The 15486-nt window shown below is 40.6% G+C and overlaps 1 protein-coding gene across 2 annotated transcripts in view; it reads right to left on the bottom strand.

Annotated features, from left to right (window-relative positions):
• PLCB3 (phospholipase C beta 3) overlaps positions 1–15486 on the bottom strand; it is a 246502-nt gene that overhangs the window by 50857 nt on the left and 180159 nt on the right. For both annotated transcript variants that reach the window (XM_089652824.1, XM_089652823.1), the window contains exons 19-22: positions 14659–14783; positions 735–889; positions 482–643; positions 283–382 (exon numbers count right to left, since the gene is read on the bottom strand). In XM_089652824.1, coding sequence (XP_089508950.1) covers positions 283–382; positions 482–643; positions 735–889; positions 14659–14783 — 542 coding nt within the window. The remainder of the gene's footprint in view (positions 1–282; positions 383–481; positions 644–734; positions 890–14658; positions 14784–15486) is intronic.

Genomic DNA, 15486 nt, shown 5'->3' with positions numbered 1-15486 from the left:
ATCATAGACCAAACATATGCTCACTCCCTGTATTGAAAATGATCTTGGTATTATCTGCCCCATTTCATATGTGCTTGGTAAAGAGTTTACCGCAACATAAAATTCCATTCAAAATGCAAACACTGCAGCATGCTTCACAAGCATGTGTCAAAAGCAAAGCACTGTTGTCTGTGTGCACTGATTTTTATGCATTACCCACATTATTTGGCAGGGGGAGCCCATGAACTGGAAATAACCCCAAGCCCTCAGTACAAATTACCCACAAGCGCCTACACTTCTCACCTGGTCGTATTGCAGACACTGGCAGAATCCTGTGACCAACAAACTTTCCACCTTCCTCAAACACGGCAATGCGAAGGGAGGCAAGTGTAGGTAGGACCACCTAGAGTAGATGAAGCTTAACCTTTTATCAAGTTACACAGTGAAAGTGGAACATGGATAGAAAGAAATGGGACCAGAAACATGAAAGAAAAGTCCATACCTTTGGGAATTCAAACGGCTCCTCGTCCCACACAGGGTTAAAGGAGTTTCCTTGGGATGTTTTTGTCCTATACTTTCTTTTTGTATCAACAGGCAAACCAAACATATCAACCTCTACATATATTCCAACACGTTTATCAGACAGGAATTGGCCTGAGATAATCTGTGAAGAAAGACAAAAAAAAGTTAGGACCGAGTCTGCAAAGTTAGCCCCATCCAGTCTACTTCCTTCCACTTCTCTACTGAACTCTCACCTTAATCTTTACAGTATTTGCCACAATTCCATCAACAATATTTTCTGTGAAAGGATCAAAGGGCTTATCAGTCCTACGCATGAATTCTGGCTTCAGGAGGTACCCGCTGCGCCGGTTATATTCAAATATCCCCATATTTAACTGCATTGCCAGGTCTGTAGTGAAACAAGCATAACATTAGACACAAAATAGAAGTATGAAAGTTGGGGCAGCATTCATACCAGCATAGACACTATTTTAGAGACCTTTAAGTCCTTTTTATCAACAGCTGCATACCTCCAAAGCAGACTATACCAGTGGCGAATTGAAACTTTCTAAATAATAATATTTCACTGCCCACTCTTTCCTCAATGGATAGAAATATACTTGATTCCACATTAACTCCAGAAAACTTGAACTTGCGGTTGCGAGCCTTCCTAACTGTAAGGCTCCAGGCCTGGATGGCCTACCCAATGAAATTTACAAACGGTATGGCGATTCTGTTCTTCCTGCCTTGTACTTTTAACAAAGCCTTCTCCTATGGTCTGCTCTTGCCTGCCATGACTGAAGCAACTATAGTAGTAATACCCAAAAAAGCTAAAACACCCATTATACCTGGAGTGTTACAGACAAATATTACTCACCTCTGACATGACACTTCTTGCAAAAGACCTTGCCAATAAATTAAATAAGGTTATTTCCCAAATGGGCTCTATGCCCAATCTCTCCACTGCAACCAACATTAGACATGCTTTTCTAAATATACTGACCCCCAGTTGATACATATACTAATAGAGCTCTTCTCTCCCTGGATGCCGTCAATGCTTTTGACAGTATTGAGTGGAGGTACAGTATGTATAGGAAGTCTTTATGAAATTTGGTTTTGGTGAATCATTTGCACGAGTCTTGAGAACGCCCGATGGGAGGGGCGAAACGCGATGACGCATTTCCGGTCCATTTGCCGTACGTCTGACATAACTTCCGGTGAGTGGAACGCACGCCGAGCGGTGCGTTCCAGCGGCCATTTTGCGGGATTTAGGCTGGTTTTTAGCTGTGTCTCTGCCTCATCTGACTGCATTGATGTGGGAATCCTGGAGTATGTGGTGGCTGTGATCATCAGGTTGTCTTGGGCCCAATAAATGTGCTTTTTTAAAGCTATTGAAATGTGAGTGGCCTGGAGTCTGTTCATTACGGTATAAGATTGATCTTGGCAATATTACACTATGTAAGTTTTTTTCTTTGATAACACGGTGGAGCAAGTGAGGAGGCCACGGTGAGGACCTGAAAGAGGATCTTATCTTGGGGAGGCTAATTTTGAGCGGATGAAAAGAGGGCTTGGGATTCCCTATAAAATTCCTAAAGGCTTTACATTCACCTAAATCTGGTGAGTGTATTTGATGTTGGTGTGCACGGGTGAAAGGTGGAAGGCTAGAAATTTCACTTGGAGGTCTTTATTTTTCACCACAAGGGACTTTATGGAGTTTTTTTATTTGAAGATTCCTTTGATACAAATATGCACTAAGTGTTATGGGATTTTGATTTTTTGTGATTTTTTTGTGATTTATTAAGATCTATTTTGCTCTGTTTATTTATATATTTCACTGTTTGTGTATTCACAATTTTTGTACAGCAGCAATTTAGAAGGGTGATTCATGTAATTTGTATTGGCGCAGGAATATTTTTCTTTTAAACTGCTGTATGCTTCTGCGAAGGCCTTGATCTGGGTTCACGATATACAATCCTCCCCCATTCCGCACCACTGTGGAACAAGCCAGGGCTGTCATCTGTCACCACTCTTATTTGCGATCACAATAAAGCTGTTGTCCAGAGCTACCCATTCATTCATAAACGGTAGTATACAGTGCCTTGAAAAAGTATTCATTCCCCTTGAAATTTAACACATTTTGTCATGTTACAACCAAAAGCGTAAATGTATTTTATTAGAATTTTATGTGATAGATCAACAAAGTGGCACATAGTTCTGAAGTGGAAGGAAAATGATAAATGGTTTTCAAAATGTTTTACAAATAACTGAAAAGTGTGGCATGCATTTGTATTCAGCCCCCGAGTCAATTTGTAGGACCTCCTTTCACTGCAATTACAGCTGCAAGTCTTTTTGGGGATGTCTCTACCAGCTTTGCACGTCTAGAGAGTGAAATTTTTCCCATTCTTCTAGCTCAAGCTCTGTCAGATTGGATGGACAGCATCTGCGAACAGCAATTTTCAAGTCTTGCCACAGATTCTCCATTGGATTTAGGTCTGGACTTTGACTGGACCATTCTAAACACATGAATATGCTTTGATCTAAACCATTCGATTGTAGCTCTGGCTGTATGTTTAGGGTCGTTCTGCTGGAAGCTGAATGTCCATACCAGTCTCAGGTCTTTTGCAGACTAACAGGTTTCTTCTAAGATTGTACAAAAAGTGGCCACTGCCCTGTCTATTACAGCACAGCAAGGAGCACATGGAAGGGTGACGCATGTCAAACAAAAAAGAAAAATTCCCAGTTCTAACTTGCCAGCCAGCTTGCAAAAAAACCAAATTAACCAGTCTAACAGTGTGCGTTAAAAACAGGGGTTTAGTTAGCACACATTTGCAAATACATGCATAAGCTACAGAGCCTCGTCACGGCACCCCAGTATTCTGTAGTTCAAAACTCCATAGTAGAGGCACATGTATTTAATGGATAGACCAAAGGCAGATGGATCTGAGGGAGCCCACCCTTTCTTAAAGGTACAGGAGCGCAATGGACACCCAGCATGTAGCACAATGGCAGCTAAAGAGTCCAGTGCGCCCCCTCGACCAACAATTGGTAGAAGAAGTCATAAGGATGAAACAATAGGGGTGTGGCTAAACGGCGTGAAGGAAGTAACATCAGTCAGTGGATCGACAGGGTGGAGGAGTGAAGCTGTGAGCTATCTACCCAGAGGAAAACATCTCACCGACTCTTTGGGATTTGTTGCACTTTTCATCGCCAATTGGTGAAAACTATGAAAGTGTGGAGCGCTGCTCCCACATTAAAAAAAAAAAACAACAAAAAAACAAACAAAACAAAAACAGCATATACAGTACACCCAACTAGGACCAGCAATGTACTGGTGTATCACTGGACTTTGAGTGGTTATACCAGGAGTGGGAGGTGTTCCACTTCTTTGAGGATATACATCTTTAAGTTACTCAGCCAACCATGAGAATGGGGGGCATGGCGGTCTGGTGAGTGCACGCCCGAAAGGGGGAACACTATATCTATTTTGCACACGTGGCGATTTGTGTTGGAGAATTGGAAGATTTTGTGGGCCTATTAAGGACTTTTTCTGGACTTTTTTCCACATTAAGAGTTTTTTTTCTGAGATTAATGTATGTGTTATTTTTCGCTACTGAATCACTTTGAAGTTTCTGGTTATACTATTCTATTAGAAGTGACAGCAATTATTTGAATATTATTCACATTATCATTATTATCTTGTTTAGCACGTATTTTTAGTGCAGTTTTTTGTTTCTTTATAATAGGAAAGGACAGGTGGGCAGTGCGGTTGCAAATGATTCTGCAGCTGTAGGATCGAAGCTGTAGCAATACTTCCAGCACTCAATGAAAATTTAGATTGTAAACTGAAAGAGGTCCACAGTGCAGCATACACCTCGTTGGACTTGACCTCTTATAACCTAGCACATTTTAAACTGCAATTCCTGAAGCTCTAATTGAGTAAAAGCCTTTTAAGTGAATTGCCCTCCAAACATCGTAAAACTCTCGTGGACATTGACATTAAGATCTTCCTGCATATCTGCTAAGATTGCCAGTAAAATACACCTTCCATAGGGATGAATGAAAGTAACATGCAGTTAAAACATACAAGTATTGAAACTGAACTGCATGACAAACTCAGCTTTGAGGACATGAATGGAGGGTAAAAGGCAAAACCTAGACACACACAGAATTCTTCCGAGTAAGTGAAAAGGGTTAAAGGGAGCAACCAGGTACAATACAACACCCAGTGGTAAATATGCCTGTCTTTTGGATGCACTTTGTGAAAAAGAAAATGAATGGTCCATATAATTTACTAATAACTTCAATGAAACCTGAAACAGGAAAACAGCTAAATATACAGATGAAACACACATTTGACAGGTTTTACCTGCCGATAGATTAGCATTTCTTTCCATTTGACTCTGAAATGTATGCAGCTCTGCCTCCATAGCACTACTCTGCTTAGCAGAAGAAGGTAGATGATCTTACTCTGCTGAAGTTTCACTTTTACTTACTTCTCCTCATCCCACCTTGTGACTGGGCAATGAAAGGAGAAGAAACAGCACATTGTTAAGCTCATCTCTTTTTCACTTTGCTCTCTACTCCCATCAGCATGTTCCTTGCAGAACCTACTCATTGTGGTGCTTCTCCCTAGTCTTAGCTCTGTTGTGGAGACTGTAAAGTGGATAGCACACGTTTGACAGCAAGTTACAAAGTGGTAATAAAGCTGTCCATAGACAGAAGTTTTTATTTCGTTCAGCCAGTGGGCAACAAAAAACCAGATTCCTCCAGCCACACAAACAAGGTGGATATAAAAATCAACACCTAGGACGTTGTATTCTGACAGCAGGACTCATCACTGTCAGAGTACACTGATTTACAACCACTTATCGTCAAACGTTTTCTAGCTTGTCCCTTTTCTCAGAAGTCAATCAAACAATTGATTTCTGTTGAGGAGAGATGACCACACACAGATAGAAATTCAGCTGATCCCTGCTGAACCAGTAAAATTTAGATCAGTGTATGGCCAGTTTTAGGCTGCTTGCAATAAAAATAAATATAATATTCCAGTTACAGTAGACTTTCACGACCGACTTTTCATTTCAGTCTTTCTTGGCTATGGCTTTAGTTGTAAGTGGCTTTGAGATCTTTGTACTGTGTAAACCCTGCTTGTATGTTGCCTGAAGTGTTGATGTATGTCCTGGATAATGACAGTAACAAATTAAAAAATATATATATAATATTAATAATACATTTATGACTATAGAGCTTCATTAATTTGTGCTGGTTATATCTACCTGCAGTTGAGCTTTAAATCTGCTGCTCAATATAAAAACATTATGTGCACATAAAATGTACATATGGTAAATTTACTGATCAATTTAACCACTTGCCCTCCTGAGGATTTACTCCCCTTCCTGACCAGGCCATTATTTGCATTATGGCGCTGCGTTACTTTAACTGACAATTGAACAGTAATGCAACGCTGCACCCAAATTAAATTTACGTCCCGCGAAGTGAGCTTTCTTTCGGTGGCATTTGATCGCCTGTGGGATTTTTATTTTTTGCTCTATAATAAAAAAAAGGACTGACAATTTTGAGAACTTTTTGCTATTAAACAAGTCTAGTACAAAAAGTTAAAAAAAAAAAAATCAAATTTCGTCATAAATTTAGGTCAAAATGTATTCTGTGACATGTATTTGCTAAAAAAAAATCCCAATACGTGTAAATTAATCTGTTTACGTGAAAGTTATAGCGTTTACAAATGGCGGTATAGATACTGGGATATTTTTTCCACTAGCAATGGTGGCGCTCAGCGACTTGTCGAGACTGCAGTGGACATTCTGACACGGGGGGGAGGGGGGTCTAACTTGGTGTCACTGACATCCCCAGTGACACCAATACAGTGATCAGTGCTAAAAAAAAAAAAGCACTGACACTGTACTAATGGCACTGGGCAGGAAGGGGTAATATGAGGGGTGATCAAAGGGTTAACTATATGTAGAGAGCGTTTTACTAGTGGGCGGAGGGTGTGTGCTTCACTGTAAGCACACTGATCAGGATGGCTGTACTGTGCAAAGCCATCCCGAGCAGTATGCCCGAGCGGACAGGGAGGGAGACTGTAAATAAAACAGTCTTCCCTCCCCGTCGGAGATGCTCGGTAATCACCCGGCGCCGGCGGGTAAATAACGGCCGGGGCCCGGTGATTGGCGGGCGTGTGTGCCCCCCTACCTGGAAATGCAACATCACGTATATATATGTGATTTTGCGCACCCATGCCACCCTGTAGCAGTATTTCTGCTATAGGGTGGTCGGGAAGCGGTAAAAGAGTATTGGTACAAACAAACAAATGTATTACTAACACCTTAAAGCTAGGTTCACACCTATGCAGGTTTCAATTGCTGGTTTTTCCAGTGCATTTTGCGTTGTGACTTTCTGCACGTTTTTGATGTGTTTCACATTTGTGGGATATGTTAATGTCACTAGGTGGAGGTGTCTGCTGTCATGCTGAAAACACACCAAAAATGCACGTAAAGGCATTCTCATGCTTTTCCACTGAAGTCTATGGAACCAAAATCGCAATCTGCTATAGTAACAACAGAAGACATCTGAACGGCCGCACTCCAATACACTCCATTTTATTATGTAAACATCAACATATACATCAAACTGCCTGACAGTGGCAGATAAGAAGGTTGACATGTTTTGCGCTATTTGTGCTTAGTCATAACCTCAATCTGTTGTGGGCCTGACCCTTTCTAAAGAAAGAACCGGTTGAAAACGCACATATGTGAACATGACCCATAGGAAATCATGTTAAATACACTGTAGTGAGTTTCTGCAAATGTTAAAACGCACTGCAAAATGCATAGGTGTGAACCTAGCCTAAGGCTCCATTGACACTTGTATTACTCCAACGTTGCGCAACTTTGGATGGGTGCAACTTGGATGTGACTTGCTGTCCCTCTGCAAAGTTGGAGCCACTGTTTTTTTTTTTATTTTTTTTTTTAATTTAAATATTTATTAAATTTTTCATATTAATACAAAAACCCAAAAAGGGAAATAATTCTCATACAAGTAAACAATTATATAACATTTCTACCTTTCCCTTACTGAAGACTCTTTTCCTTCCCGTCCCACTACCCCCCCCCCCTCCCACCCCTCCTCCCCCTCTGCAGACTAACTCTTTCTAATCTCTTGAGGCTTATTAAATTTTTTTTTTTTTTGCTAACATCCTAGTTCATATCTTCCTATATTTCTCTTTCAATCCTGCTCTTTCCCACTTTTCCCATCTCCTGTAATAAACTCCCATCCTATCTTCTTGCATATGGTATGATCTTTCCATTCTACCTATCTGGTTTACTCTATTAATCCAGTCTACCTCCTTCGGTACCTCAACTTTCCGCCAAAACTTGGGTATCAACCCTTTCGCCGCATTCAAGAAGTACCAAATACCTGAATCTTTATATTTATTTACAGATGTCTCCACATTGTGTAGGAGGCACGTCGTTGGGTCTAATCCTATGTCAATTTCAGTTATTTCTTCGATTAATTTAACTATTATCTTCCAAAAAGCCTGGATTTTTGGACATTCCCACCATATGTGAAACACCGTGCCTATCTCTCCACATCCTCTCCAACACATATTTGAGTTTTCCCCATTCATCTTGTGCTCTACACTCGGTGTAATGTGCCATCGTGTCACACACTTATAATTAACCTCTACCTCTCTCATACTAACATTATCGTGTATCAATCTAAACATCTTTCTCTGTCTATCTTCATCAAACCCAACTCCCATATCCCTTTCCCATTTTGTCATAAAATTTAACTTTGTGTTTGTGTCTAATTCTGTGAGTATTCTATACACTTTTGAGATACCGTGCTTCCCATCCCTTCGTGTCTCTAACAACCTTTCAAACATATTCCACTCCTGTTTTATTCTCAGGGGTTTCGGTAGACTTCCAATAAAACTTTTCAATTGCTGATATTTCCACTCATCTATTCTAATAAAAATATCTCCCTTCTTCTCTATTAACTCTTTAAGTGATCTCAATTCTCCCTCCACCAAAACATCTCTCAATTGGGTATCCTCCTTTCTAAACCATCTCCCTGATATCTTATTCTTTCCCGGAGGGAAGTACTCAGTATTTGTGAGAGGCATTAATATAGAGTTAAATTCCCATTTCATGTTCTTGTGTAAATTATCCCATACCCTAAAGACATTTAAAGTGTAGATACTTGTGCTTTCTTTAATTCCCCTAAACTGTGGTGGAACCCATATCATCTGACTCAATCTATTGCCACTAAGATCATTTTCAATTGTTACCCAGCTTTTCCCCTTATAGTTAAATGTCCAGTCATATATTCTTGCTAAAACCACTGCTTTATAGTATCTCTTGACATCTGGTAGGCCCAATCCCCCTTTCTCTTTAGTCCTACTCAATGTTTCATATGCTATTCTAGGTTTTTTATTCTTCCAAATATATCTTGTTAACATTTTTTTCATTATCTTAAAGAAGGCTTCTGGAATTTTAATTGGTACCATTTGAAATCTATACAGTATTTTAGGCATAATTACCATTTTGACTAGGTTTATACGTCCTATCCAGGATGGATTTCCTCCTTCTAGTCTTTTTAAATCTTCCCTGATCTCATTTATCAAAGAGATATAATTTAATCTATACAAATGCTTAAATGAGGCAGTGAGTTTTATTCCTAGGTATTTTATCTCTTTTTCTCTCCATATAAAGGGGAATTCTTTTTGTAGTTTTTCTTTTTCATTCTTTGGTATATTAATATTCAGGATCTCTGTTTTCATTGGATTAATTTTTAAATTTGATAGTTCACCATACTCCTTCAGAATCTTCATTATATTTGGGAGAGTTATTCAGGGATTCCCCACATAGAACAATAAGTCGTCCGCAAAGGCCGCTACTCTATGTTCTATGGATTCTATCTGAATTCCCTTTACCGATCCACTATTTCTTATTATTGACAACAGAGGTTCGAGTGACAATACATATAGCAGAGGGGACAGTGGACAGCCCTGTCTTGTACCATTAGACATTCCGATGGGTTCTGATCTCTCCCCATTTACCGTGATAATTGCAGTGGGCTCCCTATATAATTTACTTATCCACTCTCGCATTCTATCACCTATCCCCAGCACTTTTAAGTTGTCCATCATAAAGCCCCAGTCCACTCTATCAAATGCCTTTTCAGCATCAATTGACAAGAGCGCCACCGGGGCTTTCCCTTTTCTACTTTTCTGAATAAGCATCAGGGTTCTCGAGCCGTTATCTCTACCTTCTCTCCCCGGTACAAAGCCCACCTGGTCTCCATGGATCCATTCAGGCATCAGATCCCTCAACCTGTTTGCTAACACCTTTGCATACAGTTTAGTGTCTACGTTCAATAATGAAATAGGTCTATAGCTGGAGCACTGAGATGGATCTTTTCCCTCCTTGTGAATAAGTACTACATGGGCCTGTAGGGATTCTCTCCTCACTTCCATCCCCCCTCCCAGAGCATTCATATATTTCTCCAACTTGGGTAGAAGTACTTCACTAAATTTCTTATAGTACTCAACTGTATATCCATCCGGGCCTGGGCTTTTTCCTCCCCCTGTGCTTCTTAATGCTATTTTAATTTCTTCCTGGGAGATTTCTGCATCTAGGGAGTTCAACTGTGCTTCACTTAGTTTTGGTAATCCCGCATTTTTTAAGTATGTCATCTTTTTTTCATTACTTCCCTCTTGGGCTTCTTTTAGGGGGCCTTGGGGGCTAATATTGTATAACTTTTTGTAATACTCCGTAAATACTTTAATAATCTCTTTATTTGAGTGGACCAACTCCCCCTTTGAACTTTTTATCTTTTCTATATAGTTCCTATTTTTCTTTTTATTCAAAGCTCTCATTAAGTATCTTCCTGGTCTGTCTCCCCATCTATATCTTTCGTTCAAAACCCTGTTGTATACTCTTCTCTTCTCCTCATCCATCAACCTCTCTAGCTCATCTTTTTTATCCGATAACCTCTGTCTCGTATCTTTTGTTATTTTCTTCTTATGGATCTGCTCCAAGTCCAATATTTCTTTTAAGAGCCCACTGACCCTCTCTCTTCTTTCCTTTTTCTTCCTTGCTCCTGCCGCAATCAAGATTCCTCTTATAAATACCTTATGGCTTTCCCAGACTGTAGCTATCGATACTTCCTCTGTTTTGTTCTCCTTAAAGTATACCTTAATCTCTTTCTCAATTTTCTGAACTACATCCTCATCCAGAAGAAGACCCTCGTTTAACCTCCACCCCATTCCTCCCGTCCACCTTCTTCCCCATCCCATTTTCATTACAACCGGGGCATGGTCCGAGAACGTCCTTGTCTCTATGTCAATTTTAACCAGATGATCTATAAGTTGATGGTCTATTAAGATGTAATCTAATCTCGAGTATATCTCATGTGCATTAGAGAAGAAGGTATAGCCTCTGTCTTTCATATGCTTTATTCTCCAAGTGTCCACTAGTTGATATTCATGCATCACTTTTTTCAGAGCTCTCAGAGACCTACTCCCCTCTCTTTGCACAGAAGAGGTATTATCCTTTTGTGGGTCCATACAGAAATTTAGGTCTCCAGCTACTATCAGGCGCCCTGTTTTAAATTCCATTAATTTTTTCAGCAGACCCTTCATATACATCTCCGGGTTTTTATTAGGGCAGTAAATATTGGCTAAAGTACACTCAATCCCCTGGAGTCTACCTTTTAAGAATAAAAACCTCCCCTCAGGGTCGGTTCTTCTATCCTCCTGCTCAAATCTCATATTCTTTGCAAAACCTATTGCAACCCCTTTTGCTCTTTTAATTGGAGAATCCGCATAGTACCATGTTGGGTAGTGTTTGGATTTCAATTTCACATTTACCTCTATCTCAAAATGCGTCTCCTGTAAAAATACCACTGACGTAGCCCTATGATGTAACTCATTAAACAACCTAAATCTCTTCCCTGGACAACTCAACCCGTTCACATTATAGGTTATAAACTGTATTTCTTCCATCATTCCCAATTAACTCCATCTCTCTTTCAGATTGCCTCTTCCTCTTTATCTCTTCTGTCATGCAGAGTATTGACCCAATACCTCCTCCCCTCCCTCCCTCCCACCCAACTCCCATCTCCTCCCTCCCCCCTTCCCTCCACCCCTCCCTCCCCACCACTAGGCATCTAATGTACCTACTAATCATTTGTGGTTCTAAGAACCACTGTTGATTATTTTTGGGGTTTGAACTCTGTCCATGGACAGCTCCTCATCCTTCCCCCTCCTCCCCAGCTGTTCCCGTCCGTAATCTCATTTCTTTCTTTACTTTTAACAATCCGCGGTTTCGCCTCTAGGGAAAATCTCAGGAAAATCTCTATTTGGACAGTAATTAATTCTACTTTCTCCCTCTAACAGTCTGCCATTCCTTTTGTCTTGCTTCTCCTCCTTTATTTTCTTCTTCCCATCCAAGGATCTCCATCCTCTGCAACTCAAGTTTTTCACAAAAGTCTCTCATATCTTCTGGGAATCTCAGGTAGGCTGTTATCCCTTTTTTCCACCCAATCAGACAAATTGGGGTTCCCCATCTATAGAGGACCTTCTTTTTTCTCATCTGCTCTGTCAGTGGTTTCAAAGTTCTTTTTCTCCACAAAGTTTCTGGTCCAAGGTCTGCAAAGATCTGAATATCCATTTCTCCATATTTAATCGTTTTTTTTCCTTTAATCTTCCTCCAGATCTCTTCTCTATCTCCATTTCTATGTAATTGGACTATAACATCTCTTGGATTTTCCTTCCCGCCACTTTGAAACTTTCCTTTTCTCCAAACACCATCTGTTTTAATCACCTCTGACGCAGCTCTATTCAATATGGAATTTAAAATTTTACATATTTCTTTTTGTAATATTTCCCGTTCTATAGTCTCTGGGATTCCTCTCAGCCTTAGGTTGTTCTTCCTGTCCCTATTTTCTTGTACTTCCAATTTATACAGCAGCTTTATTTGCGTTTTCTCCATATTTTTTACTTTTTCCTCCAATTGGGATATATTCTGGGCCTGATGTTTTACTTTTCCTTCCATTTCCTCCACTCTTGTCAGCACCTGTCCCAGATCCTTCCGTATAGTTGCCATTTCACTCTTTATTATCTTTTCTAAGGCCTCAAACATTTCTGCCATCTCTTTTTTATTTGGTGCTTGTAGGTCACTTTCCATTTCTCTCCCATCCACTATTTCTGATATCTGCTGGTTAGTGACATCCAAGCCCAATGATAATCTAGGGCTTTTTTCCAGACTGGTATCCCCTTCTCTTTTCCCGTTTATACTTTGTGGTCTTTCTGGGGTTATATTTCCCTGCGATGTATATTTTTTAATTGTTCCTGATTGGGATCCTTTAAGACCACTTCCTTTAATGCTCTTATTCTTCATGTCTTCTATAGGATTATTTTATTCCATATGCTATTAAATAGTATACTTCTATAATAGGGTCCCCTTTTTGCCTGTTAGTTTGTCGTCTAGTTTTCCTGCTTTAAGTACTAAGTTAGTCTCTCTTTCCAGATACCCTGGGAATCCCCTCCTTTCTCTTCTCTTTTGTTTTCTATTTTGTTGTGTCACATGCAACAAGTAAATACGAAGGAAACAATTTTTCAGTTTTCAGCAGCTTCCACTCACCCAGCTCACCCCTCCTTCTCCTCGGTCTGGCTCCAGCTTGCTGTCTGTAGTTCCACTCAGATTGCTTGGGGATTCCACCGGGTCCTTTCCTTTTACTTTTCCCCCTCTTATTTCTTCTCCTCTTGGGGTATTTTTGGTTCCTGGATCAGCAGTTATTTTTTCCTTTCCCCCCTTCGGTGCAGGCTCAGCAAGGGGGGTACTCGGAGAAGCCGCCTTGTCTCTCCCTGCCTCTTGTGAGACGCCAGCCGGCTTTCTCCTTTCCCAACACTCCTTTGCGGCTGGTCACATGGTCCCACTGTCCTCCTGTCACCTCGGCAACCCGGCTTCCCGGCTCACTCACTTGCCGCTGTCCGGGCTGCCGGGTAGACCCAGCCCGCAACAACAGCTCCTCTCCGTCTCCGCACCAGGGATCCACTCTGCCGTCAATTACCCCGCTCTCCAGGTACCACTTCGGCCGCTCATGCCTCTTTCCGTCCGGGGTAGATGGGGAGGGTCTGGACGGAGGAGTCCCGTCGGAGAGCTCCTATCGCATGCTCTCCGGCGCCGCCATGTTCAGGCTCCTCCCTGAGAACAATGAAGTTGGAGCCACTGTTGCACCACCATTGCATGTAAAAACATTCAGGTACGAGTCCAACTTTCATGAAACTTTTGAGCGTTAACATTGAAGTCTATGGCCCTCAAGTTGCATGAAAGTTGGACCAAAGTAGTGTATGAACTACTTTGAAGTTGCTTTGACTTCAAGTCACACATATATGAATGGTTATGACTGGGAAATATGGGGCACGACTTGTCATGCAACTTAGAGGACTAAAATCTCATGACAAGTCACAGAGGTGTGCATGGGGTCTCAAACAACAATAAACAGTGTTTTGAGCAAGACGTTTGCTTTTTTTCTTTTCTTTTTTTTTATATATAAACAACTATGGAATACAGGAAAATTATTTTTCCATGTTGGTGAGGTGTTGCATGATAAGAGATTGCGTGGTATGCTGACAACGCCCCACTATGAGCATTTATGCAGTGCTTGTACATGAGGCTGGCTTTACTACTTTCATAAAAATATGCAGCGCTGCATATTTTTATGAATATTTTATGAAGGATTTGAGGTTTACCTTTATGCTGGCTGCTTGAATCATACCTCGCGCTCATTCACTTGCTGTTTATATTTACTGGCTTTACTACTAACTTATGAAAGAGACATCTATGAAATAAGTGAAACTAAGCTTTGTGTAGATGAGGTTTCTGCTTAGACATTTGTAACAGAGAAGATCACGTGGTATATTTTCCCCACCCTCAGCATTTATACAGCGCATGAAGTGCATGAAGCTGGCCTCACTGCTCATCTATGAAGGCTACGTCAGACCTTCATATTACTGAAACACAAACATTCTGCAGAAAAGCACAAGAAATCCTCGTCATCAGTATGTATGTAGTAAAACACGGCATCCTCCTATTATGACTATCACACATAAAATAAAAACATCTAGTAAGTCATCTGTGCTGAAATGCTTACCCAGTGTTTGAAAATTCAATGCAGCCATCTGACATCCTGCATTCCAAAAAACTTGCGGCATGTAATTGGAAGAATCCACTCTGGTTCCTTTCGGGTAGATACGACTTAGCTGCTTCTTATTATATCTGGTAGAAGGGGAGTCAGGAGAAAAAAAACACAGATAGAGAAGACAGGAGGCAGTAGTGAGAGGGCCAATGATGGTGACAGTGATGGTAGGCAGATTAATAGTGAGACACACAACAGCGATGGGAGACAGAGATGGTTACTTTAAAGGGAATTCAGAAAGATACATTTGAAGACACATACAGAAACTGTCACAGAAATTGCCATCATGGATCAAAAAAATGGTTTAAAAAAAAAAAAAAAAAAAGAAAAAAAAAGAAAAAGGGAAAAATACTAAGAGTCAACGTGGGAAGGTTGTTGACAGCTGCAGAGAGGCAAACATATTGAGGATGGATATATGGAGAAGACATAATACTGGTATATTAGTTCTAAAATTTACACATTATTAAGGTGTTCCAATTTTCCTTCAGATTTATCTGATTCCCCTTGACGCTGTTGGTATATAAAAGATAAAAATGCCAGTTTCTGCAGGACTTCGGCTTTCCTGCCATCAATTTCTGTAAATGAGCTCCTCTCATTCTTTTTGATGCCTCCTGAATAGTGGCAGGCAGGCTTGAGACACACAGTACTGACTGTGAATGTAATGTGACCTCTTACAGACCACTAGTCAATTAGTAAACAGGCCAGAGGTGACTACAGCATTAAGCCTACTTTCACACTGACCGGCCGCAAAAACACAGTATAAACGCATAGGCATTTTTACTG

Source organism: Staurois parvus, unplaced genomic scaffold (assembly GCF_062004578.1).
Source record: "Staurois parvus isolate SC_StPar_1 unplaced genomic scaffold, SC_StPar_1.0 ptg000694l, whole genome shotgun sequence".
NCBI lineage: Eukaryota > Metazoa > Chordata > Amphibia > Anura > Ranidae > Staurois > Staurois parvus.
Note: the sequence above shows the minus strand (reverse complement) of the source record. Positions and strands in the feature narration are given on the sequence as shown.